The 26107-nt window shown below is 42.6% G+C and overlaps 1 protein-coding gene across 1 annotated transcript in view; it reads left to right on the top strand.

Moving 5' to 3' along the window:
• The window catches only part of myo10l1 (myosin X, like 1), a 53454-nt gene that overhangs the window by 16562 nt on the left and 10785 nt on the right, over positions 1–26107 (top strand). The window contains exons 3-30 of the mRNA XM_030082083.1: positions 10756–10914; positions 13698–13885; positions 14926–15060; positions 15618–15742; positions 16095–16108; positions 16235–16319; positions 16974–17080; positions 18891–19020; positions 19111–19229; positions 19346–19492; positions 19661–19761; positions 19937–20003; positions 20179–20271; positions 20408–20476; positions 20595–20677; positions 20931–21039; positions 21428–21508; positions 21628–21752; positions 21896–22013; positions 22141–22247; positions 22374–22659; positions 22901–23149; positions 23896–24528; positions 24772–24895; positions 25077–25218; positions 25566–25670; positions 25791–25886; positions 25987–26080. Coding sequence (XP_029937943.1) covers positions 10756–10914; positions 13698–13885; positions 14926–15060; positions 15618–15742; positions 16095–16108; positions 16235–16319; positions 16974–17080; positions 18891–19020; positions 19111–19229; positions 19346–19492; positions 19661–19761; positions 19937–20003; positions 20179–20271; positions 20408–20476; positions 20595–20677; positions 20931–21039; positions 21428–21508; positions 21628–21752; positions 21896–22013; positions 22141–22247; positions 22374–22659; positions 22901–23149; positions 23896–24528; positions 24772–24895; positions 25077–25218; positions 25566–25670; positions 25791–25886; positions 25987–26080 — 3891 coding nt within the window. The remainder of the gene's footprint in view (positions 1–10755; positions 10915–13697; positions 13886–14925; positions 15061–15617; positions 15743–16094; positions 16109–16234; positions 16320–16973; positions 17081–18890; positions 19021–19110; positions 19230–19345; positions 19493–19660; positions 19762–19936; positions 20004–20178; positions 20272–20407; positions 20477–20594; positions 20678–20930; positions 21040–21427; positions 21509–21627; positions 21753–21895; positions 22014–22140; positions 22248–22373; positions 22660–22900; positions 23150–23895; positions 24529–24771; positions 24896–25076; positions 25219–25565; positions 25671–25790; positions 25887–25986; positions 26081–26107) is intronic.

Genomic DNA, 26107 nt, shown 5'->3' on the forward strand with positions numbered 1-26107 from the left:
GGACTGGGTACATGCATTCTTTGAACTTAGCAGGTAAAGGGACAAAGTTATGGCTGGATGTAGTTTGAAGTCGTGTTTATTGACATGACTGGTTTGAAATTATTCTGATATCAGCTTTTTACTAATTAGTGTCTATTATTTGTGGTATACCTGAGTCTTGAAAAAATGCACTCATTACCTGTGCTTACATGGACAGTATTTCTTCAGCCTGATTGAAATCCTTCTGATCAGATCATCTGTTCCAGCTTAACTGTTTACTCTGAGTCTAAATGAAGTGATCCGATGAGATGTGTGTTTGCCTACCCAACAGTATTTAATCAGAATATAACTTTTTTGACATATGCAAAGTGATTCCACCTGCTGGGAAATGTCATCTATGCCAGAAATATGAATATAATATAGGCTAAGTTGTGTTTGCCAATTGTTGCTCTCCCATCAGGTCATAAATAAGACTGTAAAAATGAAAACTGGCTGGGGTATTTTGAATTTTATCCTTGTAATAGCCAGCCTTCAAACTTTTGCAGCGGTTTTTGATTTGGTCCATAAATAAGTGGATTCCAGCTTCATTCATGTTCAAACAGAAAAACTCCCTCGGGCCAGTCTGGCCAAACTGAGGCGCTTACATGTGACATATTTATTTTGACTGGGCTATCATTCTGAATATTACTGGAATATTAGGGTCCATGTAAACACAGCTAGTGTTTGTTTGCAATGATGTATTTGCTTTTAATTGGATGTGTTTTTACATTGTAACTGCGATAATGATCTGCAAATTGTTTACCAAAAAGAGTTTCTGTAGTTTTTATAGTGATTGGCCAAACGTGGAAGCTCTAACAAGATAAATAAATGTCTTATGTGAAATTCCTGTAGGGAAAGAAAACAGATTGCACCGGTTTAAATCAGATTAGTGGAAGTAAACTGCATTAATGACTTTGGTAACTGTTGGGCACATGCTGATTGTTTGTAATCTGTTATCTGGACAGTGCATTAGCTTCCAGGTAAAGGTCAGGGTGAAGGTGAAGCAGCCGTGCAGGTTCGTTCCCCTGCAGCTGGATCAATAGAATCTGTCTGTCATCATGCTCCACTTTCCTGCCCCAGTTCCTTCCTCCTCCTCCTCTTCCTCCTCCTCCTCCTCCTCCTCAGCTTCCTCCTCATACATATGCAAAATTCATCTCTGACACACATTCTGCCTCCAGAGGAGAGTGGGAATGGACGGAGAGCATTATGGGAACACAAACACACATGCTCGTTTTGGGATGTCAGATGTCAGGGCAGCACAGGGTTGCATGTCGTCCATCAAAATGGCAAAGCCGGGCTGCTGCTCCATCCCCAACCCTTTGCTGCCACACCCCATGCCAAAATAATGGAATTGAATGCTTAAATCTCATTATGAGTGTATGAGTGAGTGAGTGAGTGAGTGTGTGTGCGTGTGTGTGCGCACATGTGCTTGTGTAATCTGTATTAGAGCAATGGCGTACACGCACCGCACTTTGGATTTAATGTTTTTTTTATGGCTGATGTGGTGTGTTTGGCACACACACATACACGCGCGCGCACACACACGCACACACACACACACACATACAATCCAGTTGGCAGCGTTTAGATGGAGCTAATAATAGACGTTGCTCTCTGGCCCCAATTCAAGAGCCTCAATCCTCCCTTTATACCCTCAAATAACATCCACATTCAGGCTGGCTTTCAGACTCAGCTCCACAGATGTCACACAGCAAATTCATGTTTCATGGCTCTCTCTGAACATGAACATGAACTGGACGAGCTCTTCATTAAAAACATCTTTTTTTTTTTTTTTTTTTTTTTACATATCTATCTATCTATCTATCTATCTATCTATCTATCTATCTATCTATATATATATATATATATGTATTGGCTTTAGTATTTTAATTCAGGCACCCAGCAACAAGCACAGGTATTTCCCAGAATAGAGGACGGGTAATATGAAGAGGCATTCCCTTTTCTCTGGATTATAAACGCCCTTAACTTTCCCAACCCCCATCCAACTCTCCACCTCCCTCTACCCTCCCTCTCTGCTGGCTGTTGGTGTTTAAATGTTAGCTCTGCAGGAGGTGGTGAATATTTGATAGAGAATCAGCGGGGCGGGAGGGTTATACTGTTACAACAGGATCTGACCTGTGCAAACAGACCCCCGCCCTCCTGCCTCCTCTGCCCCGCTGCCCCTTGCTCTCCGGATCTCGGTAGGAAATTAATTTTTGATTCCATCGGCCGCAGAAGCTGCTGAATCCCAGGAACGTCTTCCACTTTTTCACCGCCCAGCGGCTGAAAATGATGCTAAACCCGATGGCTGGTTACCTGCCAGAATGGCCTGTCTGATAGACACAAACTACGCAGCCGCAGGCAAAGCTGTGACAGCACGTTGATGGTTGTTGATGTTAATTTCCCACAATGTTCCCTCTTCCCGTTTTCCACATCCTCTCAGTGCTGCTCTGCCCCTCTGAGTCCGTACATTCCCTGACCCAGTTCACTGCATTACAAGTGCTTGGTTATCATAGCTAGGCCATCATTCTGTCAGTGCAAAACTGCAAGCCTTCTTGTCAAATCAACTTGAAATGAGTAAGTGGGTGAACAAATGCACTCTTGATGAACTATTGCAAACCTTTTAGTAGACCCTGATCCATTTTGATCATGCATGTTATCCTGGGCAGGGCTCTCACCATTTTTATATTACAGTTTGAGATGGTCGAGGTCTGCAACATTGCATCATTCAAGGTTATTTTTACTTCATGTTGTCATAAGGATGGCAAAATCTGTTCTATTCTAGCCTGCTGTTCACCTTCATTCCCCATACAGAACCACTGTGGCAGATATTTTATTTCCTCCATCCTCCCATGGCTGTGATTAACTTGTGATTTTATGCCAAATGTACTTTAGAACCAGGGGCATCTCACCACAGTGATGTGATGGTCTTTTTTATATTGTCATTCAACCATGCTGCCATCGTGATTCATTCATTCACCCCGTGATCCATAATCACCCCAAGTTCAGCCTTTCACCATCATCCAATTCATGTGCCAGGTGTATTAAGATGGCTGCCTATTGGACTGATGTCATTACCCGTCCCACAAAGCAAAGCGCAAAGCCAACAAAGCCTCCAAATGTCACCATCTGCTGTTTTCAGACCAGTAATGCTAAATGCCCTGTTACATATGTAATGGGGAGAATGAATCAGGTCTGTTTCCTTATTTTTCTTTGCAAACATACTACCAACTCACTTTTTTTTTTCTGCCATCATTTCTATTTTTGTAGACACAAAGGGTGTTGATCACGTTCTGGTTCATGTCCAGGAGCTGACATTCCCACAACACAGAAACCTCCTATCTGTGTGCATTATCCAGTGTTTTATCTTTTTCCTTTTTGAGTATGAATCCTGTATCACTGGATAGAGCCTAAGATTAGATTAGATTAGATTAGATGAAACTTTAATGATCCTGCGAGGGAACTGGGTCATTGCTGCAGCAGAGCATAGGATATAGATAAAGACAGAACAAATAGAGAGTATTTAAAATATCACTAGAAGTAATCACAATAAAATAACAACAGCATTGATGGGCATTAAGGATAATGCAAATAAATACAGGTAAAGCTCCTTTTTGCTTATATAAAAAATGCTTTTTATGTTGACTTGTTGACATATTTATATAATTTAGGTTGCCATGGATACGGTCACGGAGTCAGGTCATGTGTTATTTTGTGATCAGGTTAATGGTGTTATGACATATCTACCTGCGCCTCACACACACACACATGCATGCTGATGTTCATAGGCAAGTAAGTAGACATACATGCCTCAAGAAATAAAAAAAACACACTTCCAGCTATGTATATCTGCACACACACATGTATACACACATACATGTATACACACACAGGCGATGTCAGCAGTGAGTTACCGAGTGTGTTCTGTGACCTGGATTTCAGTAGCTAGCGTGAAAGCTGCAGTGAGAGCTCACGCTAGCACAGAACATGCTTCAGGGATGCCGTACGCCTTGCATACATACACACACACACACACACACACACTCGCATCTATACACACATGCACAGGTGCACAATTGCATGCACGTGCACAGATACACACAGCCACAGAGACACTGACATGCAGGCTCAGACACAACCTGGTGTTACTGTCTGATCTTCCGACCCGCATCGCTCCTCGTAGTTTCATATTTCCGGCCCCACGAAGACCCCATGGTGTTAGTCACTAATGAGATTAACTTAACTCTGTCAAACTGGTGCACAAACACTGACACAGACACAACACACACACACACACACATCGTCCTTTCTCTCTCTGTTGCTTTCCGCTTTTCTCTCTGTCTGTGTCTTTTTTGTCTCTCAGCTTCCCTCCCTCTCTCTCTCTCTCCATGCTATCTCTTATCTGAGCCAATGAAGAAGTAAGTCAGTGATCCCCCTCAGGGACGGATGAGTATGGGTTTCCAAATCTTAAAGGACACTGACATATGAAATGTGTTGTTCACCCTACTAAAAGGGAGCTGGGGGCAGAGAGAGGGTATAAATGGAGTTAGAGCTTGTTGTTAACCACTTTCTCCTAATCCTACTATCTGAGCTCTGGGGTAAGGGAAACAACGGGGCAAGTGCAGAGTTAGGACACGCTTTTGTAGGTGTATGACACAGGTTTTCAGCTCATTTCAAACTACACATGTGAGAGGACACACAGAATCGTTCAATCTACAAATGGTCACAGCAGGCAAATAAAACTTATAGCATTTTCAGTGAGTTGCTATCATTAAGATATAAAGGTGAGTCTGCATTAATTCAAAGTGCTGGTAGGAAAAGGTTGACAAAAGAGGCTAGAGCTTGTGCTTATTACGGAAATGTGTGCTTTGTTTGTCTAATTGCCTAATTTTTTGCATTTCCCGTAACTTCCCTTGAAATCAATATACCATGAAGCCTTCATATTTTATAATATTGATTTTGGCCCTATTAGTTCTTATAAAACTCTACCAAAGCGATCTATAGATTTTTAAGATGCTGCTTTTGCCTCTGGTCTGTGCGTTACCTCCACTCTCTGGAGGCACTTCCACCTTTCTCTGAATAAGCAAATCAATAACCTTACAGTCAGGGACGCCCATGGCCAGTCCAGAGGAACCTGTTTCCTCACTATATTTTTTATTTTTTACATCTTTATTTAACCATTATTTTACAAGGATATACTCTTGACACCCAGACCTCATTTTTGAGAAAGTCCTGGCTAAGGATTGCAGCGCATTCAACATGTAAAGTGAAATGTGCTTCGAGAAAAGCAAGCAAAGTAACACTAAACAGTTGAAACAATTGCATTTGCCCAAGACAGAGTTTAAACTGCACATTACCTAACAGTTAAACTCATTGAAGGTAATTTGTGTCTGAGGTTTCTGGGACTCTTGGCGTAAAAGCTGTTCTCCCCAGCTCAATTGGTATATCAGGCTTAGACAGTAAAGAGACATCCTGGCAGTGTAAACTATCTGCATTGGGGTTTTCATTGACTCTGAATTGCCAGGCATGCTGGTTTGCAGCTGTGCTCAGTGCTCCCCATGCTGCAAACACATTTTGATCTAGGGTCTGGTTACACCCCCGACCTTCCTAATGTTCCCCAATCCCAACCTGAGCCACTGAGGCCTGTCGCAGTTGACGTGAGGTCAGTGGGTAGAGCTGCAGGTGGATTCTGTGTGATATCTTGCTCTGGCGAACGGAGGTCTGCAGGTCCGCTCTGTTCTGCTGTGAATATAGGTCACTGTGCCCACGGCCTTGTCTCTCGCCGCTCTCTGTCTTTATCTCTCTCGCCCACTCCCCTCACTCTCACTCGGGCTAATATGTGAAGTCAGATGAAGAGCCTTGCCTCCCCTGGCTCCTCCTGAATCATGCAAAGCAGCTTCAGACATCACAGAGCTTTACGGGCAGGCCACCGTATATGGGTGCATTGTGTGTATGTGTGTGTGTGCATGTGTGTGTGAAGTGGTCCTCTTAAGTGGCCCTCTCTCTCACCCTCTCATGTCCTAGTTGAGGATCTACTTACTAAAGACAAATTAAACTTATTACCCATGCTCTACTTCTTGCATCACTCTCATTCTCTGTCTTGCTCGTTCTGTATCTGTGTTTTCCCTTCACTAACTCATCGCCTTTCTTTTCATTCTGTTTCTCTCGCTAATAATGAATTATTGAACAAGAAGAATCCCATTTTAGAAGCTGTGGGTAGCCAGGCGCTGAATCTGTGCATCTGTTGTACACGTGTGTATGTCTGTGTGTGTGTTTGTGTCCTTTTGTGTGTGTTAATGTGCACCAACAACCCATGCAACGAATGCATGCTAAAACTCACCAGAGGGCAGCGGCGCAGAAGGAGACATTTGCAAAACCCCCTTTTCTCCTCAGCAGCATTTATTTTAGTCACTGACATACTTTCCCACTTCACAGCATCCCTCTCTCAGAATCATCTGCCTCTGAGGTGTCCCAAGTGCTTTTCTCTTAGATAATGTTTAAGACCTTGACAGAGGGGAGATGCTTTGGAATTAAAAGCAAAGACACTGTACAAACTTAGAGTAGTATCCCAGGTATTCATTTAACAGTGACCTTTCTGATGTTTGGACCGTTAACTTGAGACTCCACAATGGACTCACAACAGTAAAACAATTAAATGCCACATTTCAACATTGATAACATTGCATGTTGTGGTTCTGCTTCAACTATTTTCACAAAGACATGAAGACATGAAGACCTTGTTGAGAAAGGCTTTCATGTGCTTAAAAGATCATACCAGTGATTTTCAGTGTTTACTACAATTTACCCTCATTTTACTTGCAGCAAACCGTTTTGCAAATCACGTGGGGGTGCTAAAGATTTCACAGCATGTAATCAAAATCCATGATTTTCAAATATAATAATTTTTGGTTGAAACACCCACCTTATAATGTTCCTTTTAGCCTCTTCTGGAGCTGAGAGAGGCATCACTATTCATAAACCATGGAAGTAATAATTCAGTGTGTAAAGCAAACATTTCCCCGGAGTCTATTTTCCGGCAAAGAGGCCGCTTCATTCCGGCCAATTTAAAGCGATTCAAGTCATCAAAACACAACAGTGCTGCTGCTTTTAGGAAAACGAATGTGGACAACATTACGATGAAGTTTCTGAAGGTTAATTTTCATACTGTGTAATGGAAACCAATAGTCAAGTCAAGTAAAGTCAGTTTTTTGTTTATGGCCCAATATCCCAAACTAAAACTTTGCCACAAAGGGCTTTACAGCAACACAACATCCTCTCCTTATCATATGACCCCATGTGTTAAAGATGTAGGAAATGAGACGAGTGGAGGCAGCTAAGTTTGACAGGCAAGACCCAGCCCTTCATGTCCTTCTTCCCTGTGGTGCATGGGCTGATGTGGGATGTATGTGTAAAGCCTTATCTTCTGTTCCACTGTAATTTACCCTGGCTTGCAAAGACACGCTTGACTTTGTGATTAAGATGGCTCTCAGTAAGTCTTCAATTACAGGCAGGGGTCTTAGATAGAGCCATTTAGCCATGCAGGGTGTATGTGTGTGTGTGTGTGTGCAGGGCTCCATGAACATTTTAGACCAGAAGACAGATAGCAAGGCATGCTGGAGGAGAATTAGGCTGAAAGGAACGTGAATGGGTGTCTATGGACAAGATCTCAACAGTGCTTCCATGAAAATTATATCGAGTGTAAGGGCCTTGCAAAGATGGAGGAAAAGATGCAGCTAGAGGAAAAAAAAAATGGGGCAGAGAGGAGGAGGTTGAAACGTGAGTGGGAATTTGCAGGACAGGCAAAGGAGAGAGGGAGAAATTAATGGAGAGTGAGCTGCAGGGAGGGAGGAGGGGATGAGAGAGAGAACAGAGGCAAGAGAGGGGAAGGGATAAAAAAGAGTGGAATACAGAGAGATGAGAGAGGCAAATGATGTTCAAGACACAGGCATGTAGAATTCAAATGGGGAAAAATCCCATGGAGAGTGTGCATGGGAGAGAGAGAGAGAGAGAGAGAGAGAGAGAGAGAGAGAGAGAGAGAGACCCAAAACTAATGGGCTTTGATAGGATCTGAGAGCCATTCTGTCTACCCAAGCGTGTGTGTGTGCATGTATGTTCACATTCATCCTGCTACTCTCCCCATTTGTCTTCTCTCCTTCTCTCAGCATTCATCCAAATTTAGTAACAATAGGGAGAGAGGGAGAGAGAGAGAGAGAGAGAGAGAGATGTTGTGGACATGTGTCTGTGTAGGCTACAGCTGTCCATGACTAACATGCATGTTAATGCATCTCATCACCCAAACAAGCGTGTTTCTCCCACGCAAGTCACAGAAAAGTACACAATAACACACACACACACACACACACACACACACACACACATACACACACATGAAAACACACAAGCTCATGTTAAGGAAATATCTGCCCCACATTGTGAGGAGGGGAATGCTCTGCCAGCGCAAAGTTGCCTCAGCGGGACACAGAAGAAGAGAAGGGAAGGACAAATTAATTGCAGAAATGTAAGGAATAAAATGAGGATAACAACTAGAAAAGACAGTAACATAACCATTTTCTGGTTTTGATTGTATCAGAACTGCAGAAATAATTTTATTGCATTGCAACCCTTCATAAACATGCAAAATAGACACACTATACATTTAAAATAGCTAAGTAGACTGTATGGGTGTCCCAGTGCTTGTTGAGCTGTGTGCTGGTGAAAATGCCAATACATTCAATGATGAAGTAACAAGATACAGAAGCACTCCACAGATGTCTAGTAGATGTGCATTTGTACGACACTAACAAGGTGTCAGTGCCTCGATGGAGTGCTTGGCCATAAAAAGTTAAAAGGATGTGTTGCGCCGAATGATGACTTGTTAGTGAACCCTGCGTGAGCCATCCTCTAACGGAGGACGAATGATAATTGAGGCGTTTAAATCATCGCAGGGATGGGATCGTGACTTCATAGGTTAGACTCTAATCAGCAGGTTGGGGAAGGTTATGCCGTGGAAAGCAGAAAGTCATACATCTCTTTATTTGAACTGCACACAGTATATAGCACTGAGCAGATCACAAGATGTGAAGATGCAAAAGAAAAAAGAAAAAAGGGACAGACACTAGAAAGTTGGAAAGAGAATAGTCAGTGTCTTAAAGAAAATTGTCCCATAGAAACTTAATATCCTCTGTCTCAGTGTCCTGATCAATCCTTTTAAAATGCTACAATGGGAAACTTTTTCAATTTGGGAAAAACAAACTTTTTGGAAATATGAACTGTACATGAGCCATTTACAGAGGGGCAGAATGATAGAGAGAGAGGATGAGGAATGTACAACATACAGTGCAGGATCATACAGGTTTGGATCAGTAAGCAGCAAACCACGTAACCTCTCACTTGCAGACGGCTGGCAATCAATGCTGCAAAGTTTGCACAATCCAAGAGAGACGTCTGCACGCAGATATAAAGAGTAAGACGGTGTTACTGGAGTGAAATAGATTTATCTAAAAACAGGATGTCTGAACGCCTACAGCACTCCCTCTCTGCTGCTCTTAACAGACTTCCATCACATCTGTTACACACACACACACACACACAGGGTGGAGGCCTGCTGTGGGACTGGGCTGACATATTAACAACCCAGTATTGTAAAGGCCGTAGTTTCTATTCTTAGACAGCTGGATTACACCGGAGTGAATGAACGACCTTTACACTGAAATAGCATGACAATTATCTCCTGTTAGAATACAAGTGCACGCTGTATACATGGTGTGTGTGTGTTTGTGTGTGTGAGTGAGAGAGAGACAAGGTTAGAAATGCAGAATGTGTGTTAGTGTGTGTCTGCGTGACCCAACTTCTGCTTTCACCTGTCGGGTCCAGCCAGATCACTTCGGCTACTCTCCCTCTCTCTCTACCTCTCTCTCTCTCTTTCTTTCTTTCTCCCCCTCCCGCTCCCACAGCCGGGTTACCCTCACGTCTTGTCCCCTACTCTCCAGTTGCCATGGCAACGGATGACATACATGAGATGGGGGTTTGGGGTGAAGGAGAACCATATAAGCTCTCCATTACAGTCATGTGGGTTTTTGTAATGTTGCATCACAATTAGCCCGTTATTGCTAAAAAGGGAAAAATCTTGGCAATGCTCATATCCTTATATAGTGGGTCTGCAGCGCATCTGCATGAACCTTTTACTCACTATTAACAAAATACATTCATGTACCAATGAACATTAGCCATCATAAAGAGCTTTGCAAGAGCTTGGCTCTGTGACACTGAGGCTAAAGAGCTGAAGAGCCCACACTCTGCTCTTATGTCACCTTTATTAAAGATCAAAAGATGACATTTTGTGCTTTTGTTGCTTTCATCAGGTCTAAAATGCCAATCATGCGGCATGCCATCTGGTTCATTCATACCATTCAATGAACAGTAGGAGTGGCTATAGTCAGCCAATATCTGTTGAACATACACACACACACACACAAAACGGGCTGATCATTTTAAAATGTTTTGCAGAATCCGGTACAATATAACCCAAAATACTAACTTGCTCTGAGAAAAGAAGGAAATAACAATCTTAAGTGGGACTAAACTAGCAAGGTTGAGAGAAAGTGGGCATATAAAAACACTAATTATTACACTTCAACACAAAATAATTCCTTGAATACTTAGAACACCACGTGTACTTTTTTTTCCACCTTTAACACACACCTGTACATCTTGCTCTCTTTCCGTGTCATCGCCCAGGTGTTGTACCTGCAGCAGGCGGAGGTCACCAGGGAGCGAGTGTATGCCATGCACCAGTCCAGCATCGATGGGGTGGAGGACATGTCGACGCTGGCCGAGCTGCACGAGGCCGCCATCATGCACAACCTGTACCAGCGCTACCAGAAGGATTGCATCTACGTAAGCACTGCCAGTGTGGAGGGAGTTGGTGTGTGTGTCTGTCTGTCTGAATGTGAATGCACAGATGAGTCTCTGTCTGTGTATGTGCCTGTATGAGTGTGTGCATGTGCTCATGTGTGTGTACATATATTGATGTCGACCGTAGTTGCGCCCTCGCTCTCCTCTTCCGGTAATCTCACCATGCTTGATGCTTTTAGTGGGAAACACAAATCATTGCATCAGATCCATTTACTATAAGTGACTGTGTATTCACGAGAGGTAGAGTGGGCGGGAGAGACAGACAGGCAGAGAGTCTTGTAAAGTCCGATTATATTGTATGGATGCATTAAATCACCTGTTCGAAGAGGAGAGAAGACCGCAATCGTTTTGGCAGGCTCTCAACGTTCAGGACTCATAAAGAAGGTAGAAAGAAACTGAATGACTGCCTCGGATAAAAACACAGTGCAACAGGAAGAAATGTCAATAGAGAGTTAAGCCAGATTTCCACTGTCACGCCAAACAGTGGTGTGCTAGTTCATGCCAAGTCCAGTTGTGTTTACACTGTCACTTTCGCTCTTTGATCGCGCCTCAGTGGGGCTGATGGGGCCACTTTCCAGGTGCTAATGGCCCACTGAATATCTATGGGCCAAACAGGGCTAACTGAGGTCTGAGGTGGAGTTAAGGGTCATAGGCAACGCAAACGCAAGCGCTTTTTGTTCTCATGGATTGAGGCCGTGGGCTTCAGGCTTGAAGATAGCCTGAGCTCGTAGTGGCACAACAAGGGAAAGCGGCTATATAGAAAAACACCACACACATGCATGGTTGTTTTTACTTTTACACCCTGCTGTGCAAATCTGACAGGGCATCACATCCGTCCTGCTATTTTTCTCACACCTTTACCTCAAGTGAATCATTGTCACAACTGAAATGATGGACTGTAGTTATTTGTCTGTGTGTAATTAGCTCAAGTCCACTGCCATGAAAAAAAAACAAAAAAACACCATCGGTTTAACCACAACCATGGGTCATGGTTAAAGGGCACAGACAAAAAAATGAACCAATTCAGATTATACCATATGGTGGTTTTCTGAAATGGCCAAATGGTAGCTCTTAAGGTTAGATGTATAACATTACTATTCAGCAGTGTGCAGTCCTATAGTCCTATATGGTGACATTTAATTTAATTTAAACGTGTGAAGTTCTTTGACAGCAATCATGTTCTTGACTGGGCTTAAACTTCACAGTTATGTTATTCACTGTGAATTAATCTATTGAGCATTTTTCACTTAATCACAGGTAGCGAGCTAGAGCCCACTTGAGGTTGTAAAATTGCTTACACAGTCTGATTAGCTGATTAGTTTTCCTTTTAGAGTGACATGAGATGGAGAAAAGCAAGCAAACCTTTACATTTGTGCAGCTGGATCCTGCAAATGTTTGGGATATTTATTTAATAAGTGGCTAAAAGGATTAATCGATTTTCAAAGGTCTAATCTATTAATTTTCTCTCAGTGAGCTGATGGTCAGAGCATTAGTTCGTGAGTAGATATCAAACGGTGGGGAAAAGGTTGTGCAGGCTTTAGGGGGAGATGAGAGTTGAACGTCAGGAGCTGGAAATCCCAGAAACCTGAAAGCTTAGCAGAGAACAGGCAGAGAGCTGCTGGGTGTGACCTAGTCTGGATGATGAAATATTGTCCATTCACGGATTTCCCTTAAGCTGATCATAAGAATTTACCCTGTGTGGGTCAGCTTTCTGTGCCACTGTGTGTGTGTGTGTGGTGTGTGTACCTGTGTGCTCATGCATTGGTGTTTATGTGCATGTGACTGCAGGGCACAAAATGCCCAGAGAGCATAACATGATATGATGGAAGGCCTGCTGATCTGATGTGTTTTCCGTTTGGAGAGCAGGAGGATGGAGAGCAAGGTCACTGTTGCAGCACAACAAGTTCAAAATGCAGCTGCAGCCTCTCTCGCCCGCCTCCTCTCCGACTCGCCCACAGCTTTCTAATAAAAACCTGGAGATTTCTCGCTCCTCACTCCTCCCCCATTGTCATATTTCACACCTCCTGTGTCACCTCATCCCAAAATCCAGATTAACATCTACACAAGGCTGAGGCGCTTTAATACCATAATATTCAATATGTGTGGCCTTCTGGCAATGTGGGTGTGTGTGTGTGTGCTGCTTTTCTGTGTGTGTGTGTGAATGTTCAGAGAGAGAAAAATGAAGACGGAAAGAAGGAAAGGAAAAGAAATAGAGAAAAAATAAGAAAACAAAATAAAAGAAAAAGAAAAAAGACAGAAAAGAAAGACAGACAGAAAGCAAGAAAGAGAGACAGAAAAAAGAAAGAAAAGAAAGAAAAACAATGAAAGAAAGAACGGTCAGAAAGCTAGCAAGCAAGAAAGAGAGAAAGAAAAAGAAAGAAAGACAGAAATCAAGAAAAAGATTGAAAAATAAGAAAACAAAAGAAAAAGAAAACAAAAGAAAAGAAAGCAAGACAGAGACAGAAAGCAATCAAGAAAGAAAAAAGAAAAAGAAAGAAAGACAAAGCAAGCAAGAAAGAAAAAAGAAAGACAGAAAGCAAGCTAGAAAGAAAAAAGAAAAACAGAAAGAATGAAAGAAAAGAAAGAAAAAGAAAAAATAAGAAAACGAAAGAAAGAAAGAAAGAAAAAAAGACAAGATAGACAGAAAAGAAAGAAGGTCAGAAAGCAAGAAAGAAAGAAAGAAACAAACAAACAAAAATAAAGATAAAGATAAAGATGCGGTGCGGTGACAGTCTCTGACGCGACGTCTCTCTGTCTGTCTGCAGACAAACATCGGCAGCATCCTGGCGGCCGTCAACCCCTACAAGCAGATCTCAGGTCTGTACGACCCGGAGCGGGTGGAGCTCTACTCCAAGCACCACATCGGCGAGCTGCCGCCTCACATCTTCGCCGTGGCCAACGAGTGCTACCGCTGCATCTGGAAACGCCACGACAGCCAGTGTGTCCTCATTAGGTGAGGAGACTCTCAGCGGGCAGCACCTCCATGAGGTGGATGTGAGGTCATGTGGTTGCTTGAATATTTTTAAAAATTAAAATCCAGTTTCCAGATTCATGAATAAGCCTCAGCTCCTTCCATCCTAATATCACGACTTCACATCCTGAGTTAAAACACCCCGTGACAGATATTTGTGTTGATAAAGCGCAGCAGTCAAACAATTCCTCTAAGATCTCTTGATTGGTAAAGACCGATGTCTGACTGATCTCTTATTTTGACAAAAGACCTTTAATCAGAAACAGAATCAGAACCAGAAATATTTTATTGATCCCCGAGGGGAAATCGGGTCAGTTGCACTTGCTCAGTTCTCAAGAGAAGAATTAAATTATAAGAAAATTGAAAGAAATACAAAATATAAAACATATGTGCCTTATAAATTCTAAAAAGTATTTGCATTATGTATAAGTTGTATCAAAAAGTATGTGGTTTATGTGCATTCATTCTATGAAATATTACAACAATAAAAACAGTAATAAGACCTTGAGCATATGTAAAAAGTACACCCATATACACCATATATACACACAGATATTGCACAGTTGAATTGGTGTCAAGTATAAACTACTGCACAGTTAAATGGTTAAATAAACAGTTTAAATAGTGTACTTGTACTATGTGATCCTCCATGAGAGGCCTTAAAAGAATTTGATATTCATAAAGTATATATTTTAGCAGAGATAAGTAAAAAACTGCCACATTAGATTTTAATAAGTCACCTGTTGCGGTCAGAGGCAAGTTGCTGCATGACTTTAGGCCGCAGGGCTCGATCCGGCTGTACAGTCAGACATATCATCATGTTTCCAGTTCTGCTCAGGCTCGGTCGCTCTTTGTAATCAGATTGGAGTAGATAGACCGCAATATCTGTGAAGTTATCACTGCTCAGTATCTATTAAACAGACACACTAATGTGAGATAGGGGAATGTCAGAGAAGGTCACAAAGTGTTTAATTAAATTGTGTGTGTGTGTGTGTGTGTGTGTGTGTGTGTGTGTGTCCCAGTGGTGAGTCAGGGGCAGGGAAGACAGAAAGCACTAAACTGTTGCTCCAGTTCCTGTCGGTCATGAGCCAGCACTCTGCAGGGACTCCCCCGTCGGAGAAGAGCACGCGAGTGGAGCAGGCCATCGTACAGAGCAGGTATACACACACACACACACACACACACACACACACACACACACACACAGTTCCATATGCAGTATGCAGCTATTGTGGAGATCACGAAGGTAAGCCTGTATATGGCACTGATAGATGTGTGTGTGTGGCACAGAGTTGTAAACTGGGTTGTATTTGGCAGCCGGGGCTCTGGAAGTAAAAATCACATTCATTTTCCCAAACTCAGTGTTATGTAACGGCCTGTTTTAGCATTTTTGGATGGACATGGCTGATTCACCTTTACAAACAAATAGTAACTGCATTGCAATTACTCAAGTTCACTGCAAAAATATTTTGTCCTTGGCAACTAATAGAATAGATGTGTGTAAGTGTGTGAATTGGAAGCGGGACAATGCTGAAAAGGGGGTGTGCATCCAAGGTCAGAGAAATTTCAATCACTACACAAAGTTGCTGTGTAAGAATCAGGCGTAATGGCCTCTGTAGCACGCTGTGGTCTCCACTCTGCACTGTATCTACACATAAATACAAACAGAAAATCACTCTTATTCACGTTCACATTCATTTCACTCTCTTTGCAGTCCGATCATGGAAGCGTTTGGTAACGCCAAGACTGTTTACAACAACAACTCGAGTCGCTTTGGGAAGTTCATCCAGCTGCACTTCTCTGAGAGCGGCAACATCCAGGGAGGCTGCGTCATCGACTGTATCCTTGTTTCTGCATAAAACAGATTTGTATTAGATGTCTGACAATATTTGCCTCTTACGTGCATAAACTTTGGTTTGGTGCCAGATGGGTGAAATTTTTAAATTATCACAAGAAAGCATTTTAAAAGTCTAATGACTGTTGTCTGACATCTTAACTCACACCGTCTGAGTTGCCCTGATGTGATCATCCTCACCCATCTGTTGGAAAAAATACAAAAGTGAGCATAGTCAGAACTGTTTGCCAGCTGTTTCACCCAGGCTTGATTTGAACTGAAGGAGTATGATTGTAAAGACCAATAACAGAGGACTCAGAAATTGGGTTGATGTTTCCTTGACTCACTCCCTGTCAGATTTACTGGAAAAGGTAACCACGTCTGGGGCCGTCGCCAGCTCATGTCAAATTTGAATTCATTACGAGTGATTTTTCTCTTCTGTATTGTGCGTGCATTGAAATGTTAATCGCGATTCTACTGCACTGATTTTGCTGTAGAACCGCGTGGTGCGACAAAACCCCGGAGAGCGGAACTATCACATCTTCTACGCTCTGCTGGCGGGAGCAAAAAAGGAGCAAAAAGGTAAGAGAGGCTCTGTGAGCATCTTCCTGATATTTTGATAATGATTGTCTTTCGGCCAGAATCACCAGTGTCCTTTAGAAACACTGTTTTTCTCAAGAAGTCAGTTCATTACAGTTAATTTGGCACCACTTAAACACTGCAATCCTTGTGGAGTGTACAGAAGATGAAACAAAATTATAAATGTATGTTAATGTGGTGCGTGTGTGTCTGTGGGAGTGTAAAATAGCTCTTTTCTATGCTCATTGCTGAAAACCAACAATCTTTACAAGGAAATGCATACCTTTTGGCACATTTTGCTGTACACACACAGTTTCTCCAGGCTGCAGACACACACAGACAGTTGTCACGTCGCTCAGTCCACAGGCTCCTCTGCCACTGTCAACAAAAGTGGAGAAAAAAATATTTGATTTTGCTGTCGGTGCCAGTTGGTATTACATGATGCATGTACAATGATGACAAAGTCGTTTAACATGAAACACTACTCACAATGCAATTACAGCTGTAACAAGCAAAACTGTGCTGCGGTTAAATAAACTGCAACTGTAATGCCACTTTTATTATTTTCAAGCCACCGATGTCACTGCAAAATTGTCCGAGTGGAAAGTGGAAAGTAGCAGCCGGAGGTGTATTAACATTATGGATTTCCTCTGTTAGAGCTGTACTACCTGGAAGACTCTCCTGAATCGTTCCACTACCTCAGCCAATCAGGATGTCTGAAGGACAAGAGCTTGAACGACAAGGAACTCTTCAACAGCGTCATGGTCAGCGTCTCTCTGCTCCTTCTGTGTTTCTCTTATTGATGATGTCCAGCTGTACGTAGTTGAACCAACATTTCCTGGAGGCAGAGCTGATCTGGAAGCAGGAGAAAATGTCTGAGCTGATCCTAAATGGGCAGAGCCGAGGAGTCGCTGGCTAACATTTGCTGAGGCTCAGTGAGAAAGGGGGGAAGAGAGGAAATAGCGGGCATTATGAAGCCTAACACTCCTTTTTTGTGATCAATTCTTTTATTGTTTTTTCCTTTAGTTAATAAAAACAGAAAACAAACAAACGGAGATGTGGCAGACATTAATTAGGCAAAAAAGTAGCAACAGTAACACAGAAAAATAAGAAACGATAGTGTAGCAAAAAGAAAATAACAATAGCAATACTACTAATAAAACATCAGTAATAATTAGTAATATTGAGTGTTGATAAAAAAGAGAGAGAAATACATGAGAAGATATATACAAGGAGTGCCACATCCCCTTCCCTCCCGTCCACCCACCCACAGGACCCAAAGTACCAACCAAACCTAACACTCCTATAGTAACTGCAAACCTCAGTCTAGCTGCACTAAGTTGTAAGTGAACTACTTGGCATGTATGTTTATGACTAAAATTGTTTGCCAGCCTGTTGGCCTTCCAAAATCATGAATTCTATGTTCAGGACTCTACAATGAATAAAAAGAAGAAGACATTATCATTTATATTTTAATCTCTGACTAGATTATTTCCCCCCAGTTAATTAATTAGTTAGTTTATATGTCTGTCAGCAGGGATATTTCAAAAAGCTTAATTTGAATCAATTAAACTTTACCATTTTTTAGCCATAAAAATGAAACTAATAGTTAATTGAGACTTGAGCCGAAACTTATTGATATGTTTGTAGGGTCAAGAAATCCATTTAACCCTTTGGCGCACAGCGGTCACTACAGTGGACAGCTGTTTTAAAGTAATTTCTCCTAATTGCAATGGTTTCTATGGTGGAATTGCATATCAGCTGTTAGAATGCTCTCTGCTGCTCCCCTCCATTGAGGTTTATGCAGAGACTGTCAATTCTTGTCGCTGAAAACATATTAATACTAGTATCATGACATGGTAATACCAGTCCTGCATCCTTAAAGAAGTATGGAGACTCATAAAAGTGTTCATGCCCTATGAAGAGTAAAAACACATAAAAAAAAAAAAAAAATCTTGACTCATGCTTTCATAATTCATGCATGAAAGGGTTAAGTGAACTACTTGGCATGTATGTTTACTACTAAAATTGTTTGCCAGCCTGTTGGCCTTCCAAAATCATGAATTCTATGTTCAGGACTCTACAATGAATAAAAAAAGAAGAAGACATTGTCATTTATATTTTAATCTCTGACCAGATTATCTTCCCCTAGTTAATTAATTAGTTAACTAATGTCTGTCAGCAGGGATATTTCAAAGAGCTTAATTTGAATCAATTAAACTTTACAATTTTTTAGCCATAAAAATGAATAGTTAATTGAGACTTGAGTCCAAACTTATGGATATGCTTTAGGGTCAAGAAATCCATTTAATGTCAATTTGAAGTGATAGGAATGATGTATGTTAGTGTAACAATAAGCTGGAGAACTTACTTAACTTGGGATCTGAGGAGTTGTTTTTGTTCCATACCTTGAGGGTTTACTTGGGATTATTTCTTCCTCCAAAGCAGCTCTGCCACCGAGAAATAGCAAAGTTAAAACTCAACCTTAGTTTGGCATTATATAAGCATTTCATTTGGGAGTGCTGTTGGTTACACCTAATCTCTTTTCTTTCCGCTGTGCCTTTCTCTGTGTAGGAGGCGCTGAAGGTTTTAGAGTTTACAGAGGAGGAGATCAGAGACATGTTTAAGCTGCTGTCAGGAGTCTTACAGCTGGGCAACATCGAGTTCATGACCGCAGGGGGGGCGCAGATCACCACCAAGCAAGGTCAGTGTGATGTAGATCAGATAGCTGAGTGATCTAGCTGAATACATAGATAGATAGATGTGTGTCAACTGTGTCTCTCCCTTCTTCCAGTGGTCACTAATGCCAGTGAGCTGCTGGGCCTGGACTGCTTTCAGCTGTCTGAGGTCCTGATACAGCGCTCCATAATCCTCAGAGGAGAGGAGATCTGCTCACCACTCACCATAGAGCAGGTTAAGACCCACAAACACACACATACACATACACTTAGGAATATATTCATGTACACATTTATACACCTGCACATGCTCTCTGTTTGGATCAATCTCTCTTCTTCTCATTGTGACAGGCCGTGGATTCCCGGGACTCCGTTGCCATGGCGCTGTATTCCCAGTGTTTCTCCTGGATCATCCTCAAGATCAACCAGAAAATCAAAGGGAAGGAAAACTTCAAATCCATCGGCATCCTCGACATCTTTGGCTTTGAGAACTTTGAGGTCAGAGCGCTGACTTGTTATTCGCGGCATAAAGTGCATGCTGCATGTTTTTCATAATTAAGCGGTGAATTTGCCCTCAGCCACCCCGGCTCCCAACCCCGCCACATGCACACACCTGTACATATACGCTCTCTCTTTTACACACCATATGTGCTTGCCCCCCTGCAGGTGAATCGGTTTGAGCAGTTTAACATCAACTATGCCAACGAGAAGCTCCAGGAGTATTTCAACAAGCATATTTTCTCCCTGGAGCAGCTGGAGTACAACAGGTACACGCCTGCACTTCATGTGCCAAGTGACAGTGATGTATAGATTGTATGATTGCACAGAGGATCCGTTTTTCACCAAATGCTGGCATGGACAGTGCACAGGAGTTGCAGTGATGGAAACATTTAGAACTAGACATATTTTCCCTGTGTAATGTTTTGGGTTTATTTTCCACAGGGAAGGTATCCAGTGGGATGCCATAGACTGGATGGACAATGCAGAGTGTCTTGACCTTATAGAGAAGGTAAGAAATACCTGCAGTATTGTGGATTAAATTTAATTTCTGGCCAGTTATGCAGTTATGAGTAAGCCTGGATGCCTCTCTCAGATGCTTTTAGATCAGTTTAACAGTTGGTTGGTTATATTATACTGATTTGATATAGCTGATTCTACAATGTGATGATGGTTTTCTCCCTTAGAAACTTGGCATGTTGGCTCTGGTCAATGAAGAAAGCCGTTTTCCCAAAGGAACAGACTTCACTTTGCTGGAGAAATTGCACAGTAGACACTCGGTGAGCTAATTCACACATTTACACACACGGCAGACATTGCATGTGTTGCATGCGCTATGTGGAGCTGCTGTCCCTCTGTTAAATTGCATGTATCAAATCATATTCTGTTATCTGTGCTCTCATCCTTTTCCTGCAGACAAACCCCTATTATGTAAAGCCCAGACTCGCTGACCATCAGTTTGGAATAAAACATTATGCTGGGGAGGTGAGTTATACAGTTACATATTTGCCTCCTTCATATCTGCACCTATGTTAGCCTTGAGAGGCAGTATGTTTATTTTGTGAAGGCTGGAGAATTCATGCTGAGCTTCTCTCTGTGTCAGGTGCTGTATGATGTCAGAGGAATCCTGGAGAAGAACAGAGACACCTTCAGAGACGACATCCTGAATATGCTCAAGGATAGCAGGTGGGACACTTCAATATTATATTATTTCAATATTAGTATGTGCAGAATTCATATAAAGAGACACAGTGGAGGCTAAAGTCCCTTAAACATGGAAAACCGACATTTTTTTGGGCGGAAGAAATCTTTGAAATGTTCAGTTATTTCAAACTGTTGTAAGATAAGTGAGGATAGGGGTTTTTGATCGCCAACTGCAAGTTTACCCTGCATGTATGTGTAATCCATTGCATTTGTGTATGTTTCTGTTGATTCCTAGGCTGGACTTCATCTATGACTTGTTTGAGAAAGTGGCCAGCAGGAATAATGAAGAGACTCTGAAGATGGGAACAGCCAGACGCAAACCTACTGTGAGCTCTCAGTTCAGGGTAAGAGATGCGTACACTGTGCAAGCATGGAGTCACATCTACATTTCTGTGTCTCTTTTAGATTTTTGTGAGGTATCTGACCGTCTTCTGTACTGCAACTTGTAAGGAGTAGAAAGAATAAGCTAAAATTCTTAGTTTTACAAATAATCCATAATAAACAATTCAAAGGTCAAAGCCACAGAGCCCGGATAATAGATATAAGAAAAGTTTCTGTGTCCTTAGACTGATCATGCATGGTAGAGATTGTTTTTTTTTTTGCCTCAAGGACATGCTTTTTGTGTATGCAGCAACCTTAGCAACTGCTAAAGGGCAGACTGAGATAATTTAGTGCGTTGTCATATAGAAGGCTTTGATTAACAACTTTTTTCTCCCTCCTCTCTCTTCTCAGGACTCCCTCCATGCCCTCATGGCCACGCTGAGTGTTTCCAACCCTTTCTTCATTCGCTGCATTAAACCCAACATGGAAAAGGTTGCTCTGCAGTTCATTATCAAACAGAAACTCACATTATGACTGCATTGCATATCTTCTCATAAAGTACCAGATTACTGTAACGTAAAACAACATTCCTTCTTTGTTTAAACCTGTAGAATCCAAGTGTGTTTGATCCGGATGTGGTCCTGAACCAGCTGCGCTACTCGGGGATGCTGGAGACCGTGAAGATCCGTCGGGCTGGTTTTCCTGTCCGCAGAACTTTCAAAGACTTCTTCTCTAGGCAAGTTTCTCTAACTCTCTGTCTTTCTTGTCATTTCTACATGTTTGTGTGCATTTGTGTCTTTGCATCTTTATTTTTGATATGTAACTTGTTGTTTTTCTTTTGTTGTCTTACTTCTTTGTCTTGCCCTTTGTCCCTCTCAGGTATAAGATCATTCTGAAGGAAAAGGTGACGGCAGCAGGAGATGACAAGAAGAGGAGCACAGACCTTCTGACCAAATATGACAAGACGAAGAAAGAGTGGCAGCTAGGCAAGACCAAGGTCAGTTTGTGGCAGATTTTTGAGACGAGATGACTCTTCTGGACCATTTTGGACCTTTTTTGGATCCTGTGCATGCCAGTAGAGATGTACAGCACTAAACACTTCGCTCTTGACCTTTGACCTGCAGGTGTTTATGAAGGAGTCTCTAGAGCAGCGTTTAGAGAAAGACAGGGATGAGGTCCGTCAGCAAGCAGCCATGATAATCAGAGCTCACCTGCTCACCTTCTCGGCCAAGTAAGACCCCTCAGAAATTTTCAGTTGCAAGTGTCTCTATGCCTTTAACACCTACAAGTTATGTTGTGCTACTTTATATATAACTAACTCCGCTCACACTGTGTACTCAACCTGTTCTGTCCACAGGAAGCACTTCAAGCGCGTACGTGCCAGCATCATCACCCTCCAGAAGCACTTCCGCAAACACATCCAGCGCAGGCGGTTCGTGAAGCAGCGTAAAGCAGCGCTGGTGCTGCAGAAACACAGGCGGGGTCAGGTGGCGCGCACCCGTGTCCGAAAACTCAGAGAGGAGAAGAAGAAGAAGGAGGAGGAGCAGAGGAAGAAAGAGGAGGAAGAGAAGAAAAAGCAGGGTGAAGGGGAGCCGCAGGGAGCTAAAGAAGATGCAACAGAGAAGGAAGATAAATCCTCAGAGGCAAGTGCTCCGAAATTATATAAACAAAGACTCACACTACTGGATTTGACTTGATTTCATGCAAGTGATCAGAATTTTGATCTTTTGCATTTACCATTACCCACCTATACACCCTTGAAGTCTCACTGGTGTCATTCTGCTTTCTTTAATTTACATAATAAAATAAATATATGTAAAATGAAAGCACCGCTACTGTGTCCAATTATACTTGGTGCTGAATATGCACTCTGTACCCTTGCAGGAGCAGGCCCGTCAGATGGAGGAGATCCTGCAGCTGGAGAGGGAGATTGAGCGCTTGCAGAAGAAGAGAGAGGACGGGGTGTCCCAGCTCTGTGAGTCCTCCAAACAGGAGCTGCAGCTGCGCAGGGATGCCGAGCTCAAACGGATGAAGAAGGAAGCCTCCCGCAAGGCCACCGAGCTGATCGACCTCCTGAACTTCGGTGGCCTGGATCCTGCACTGGGCGCAGTGGAGCCAAAGGCTGCTGCAGAGGTGGTTCAAATTATAGCCTCTACGACATATACAGACATTAGGGATTGTATAATCACCAGTTTTGCTATAAACCATTTCAAATTTTTGTTTTCACGATAGTCTTATTTGAGTATCATGTTTTTAAGAAATCACCGTTTCTGTCATAGCTACGGTCTAGCATCAACCAGCATCATCCAGTCAAATCTTCTCAGTGCTGCTGTTGCATTGCTCTTATATGCACAACAGACATTTGATTTGTTATGTATTTGTCTATTATGTTTTATTTGTATGTAAAATACAAATTTGTTGTGTTTCTATGCTGTTGTGTTCTTATAACCTGCACGAGGGAGCATGAAAAATGCCTTCTTGGATGCTGGGTACTTTTATCTGTCATGTGCACCAAGAGCAGACCTCTCATGCCCACAGTGCCAATGTCAGCAATGATGTATTTAATATGCTTGTGTTGTATATTTCATATGTTAACATATGGCATTTGTTATGTTATTATGTTAATGCAGACAGTTCATCATAGTGCTGCATAGAGCATTTTAAACAAGTTGTAATTTTCAACACAAAAAATATAATAGCAATAATATCAGAAACTGCGATATGATATCACCACAACTGTAATTCTGAAATTTCATATCATCCCATCTTCAGAACACATAAGAATGTAACTAACTATCTTAAAGCCAATGTAAAACTTAGGCAGCCTTTCTTTTGTGTAAAATTTTATATTCCTGACCATACCAATTCTTCTACTCCAGGCGAAATCTCAGGAAGGGGCAGGCGCAGCCAAAGCTGCATCCAAAGCTGCATCCAAAGCTGCATCCAAAGAAGAGGAGGTCGATGAGGGCTTCCATGCAGAGGAGGAGTGCATCCCACTCCCAGACTTCCCCCCTCCTGCCGAGACAGATGCACCTCTGGACCAGGACATCTTTGCTCAACTCCCTCCTCCCCCACCTGCTTTTGCAGAGGGAACAGTGCCTTCCGCACCACCTCTTCCACCTCCCCTGCCAGCAGACGGCTCTGCCGTTCCTGGCCTTCCTACCCCTCCTCCTCTCCCTCCGCCTGGGGACGGCACTGCTGTCCCTCCCCCACCTCCTCCACCCCCACCACCTCCTCCACCTCCAGGAGAGGAGAAGAAAGAGGGTGAGGTGGGGAGGAAGGTGAGCATGGCAGAGAGTCTGGGGGATGGGGAGGAACCTATCTACAGCATGCCGGCCGACACTGAATCTGACTACGACCAGGAGGAGGAGGAGGGGTCTGTCACCGCTGGAGATGACAGCTCAGTGTCTGGCAGCAACCGCGGGAGCACCGCAGTGACGGACGAGGAGCACCCGAGGAAGTCGACCTGCACAAACGCCAGCATCGAGTCCTACAGAGGCAGCTCCGACTCTGTGAGGACACACACTCACACGCATCCTCACAAGCGTGCACACAGATATGTATGGACACAAACACTCATACGTAATAACTGTCTTCCTCTGTGAAAATTTATATGTTGGTATTTTATTTTCTGACAATGTAATAAAATGATTGAAATAATTTTAATATATACCATATTAAATATTTTATCACAAGATAATAATGTACTTGTAATTAATTAATGTCAATATGTTTTACTGTGTGTGATGTTGCAGTATGCAGACAGTGATGATGAGCATGATGGTTTGGTGGACACTGATGAAGAGGTGACTAACGGCCGAGTGAGCGTGCTCAATGGAAACGGGCCACCATATTTCCACAGCTACCTCTACATGAAGGGTGAGCTGATACATCATTTGTATTTCAACAGTTTTTACTTTCTGTCTTTGTGATGAAAACATATGTATGAAAAAAATCCTGAGCTTTATAGTTTTGTGTAGCTTTAGTCGCCTTATTCAAAGGACGGCTGAAACCTGCCCTTTAAATTTCACTTGTAATGCATTTTTATCCTCTTTTGCAGCTGGTCTGATGATCCCATGGAGGAGGCGCTGGTGTGTGCTGAAGGATGAGACCTTCATGTGGTTCAGGTCCAAGCAGGAGTCCCTCAAGTCTGGCTGGCTCTATAAGAAAGGAGGAGGCCTGTCCACTCTCTCCCGCAGGTTGTTGTTGTCGTTACTGAGCGTAGCTGCATGAAATTACATGAAATGCTGTCACATGTTGGAAATATTGCTCCATTTGGCTCTTTTGTGAAAACCTAACAGCTCCAATTTAGGTGAACTCAGTGGAAGGATAAGGTAGGATTGAAAAAATCCTACAAACCTTTGAAATCCTCATTGGAACTCATTGGAAATGCTAAGGGTTTCATCTGATAACATGGAATCATGACTGGGATATATTGTTGGATTGGTAGATACTTGTGTCTTTTAGAGTTAAAAAAAAAAAAAAAGCCCTCATAGCGCTGCATTGTATTATCTTTACCTTCATTGTTATGATCTCTGATCATGCCTAGAAACTGGAAGATGCGTTGGTTCGTACTGAGGGACAGCAAACTGATGTATTTTGAGAACGACAGCGAAGAGAAGCTGAAGGGAACCATCGACATCCGGGCTGCCAAGTAAGATTCCCAGCTCCAGTCCCAGAACACACACACTACCTCTCATGAACCATATTTCTGCTCTCTTGTTAAAAGCTGCATTTCTCACACATGTGCTATGCGCTGTTTACGTATTCACAGAGAGATAGTGGATAATCATGAAAAGGAGAACGCTCTGAACATTGTGACAGACGAGAGGACTTATCAGGTGTTTGCTGAGTCACCGGAGGATGCAAGGTGTGGAGGAAATTAGCTGACTGTGTTCAAGAAGAACAACGTTGTGAGCCTGAGTATAATCATGTATTGAAACTCGTGCTGTCTCTCTCACCCTGTCCAGCGGGTGGTTTAACGTGCTGAGCAAGGTGCGTGTGTGCACTCCTGAGCAGCTGCTGGAGATGTCCCACGAACAGGCCAACCCAAAGAACGCTGTGGTCAGTCTCCCAACCCTCACTACAGAC

This window comes from Myripristis murdjan, chromosome 22 (assembly GCF_902150065.1).
Source record: "Myripristis murdjan chromosome 22, fMyrMur1.1, whole genome shotgun sequence".
Taxonomy (NCBI): domain Eukaryota; kingdom Metazoa; phylum Chordata; class Actinopteri; order Holocentriformes; family Holocentridae; genus Myripristis; species Myripristis murdjan.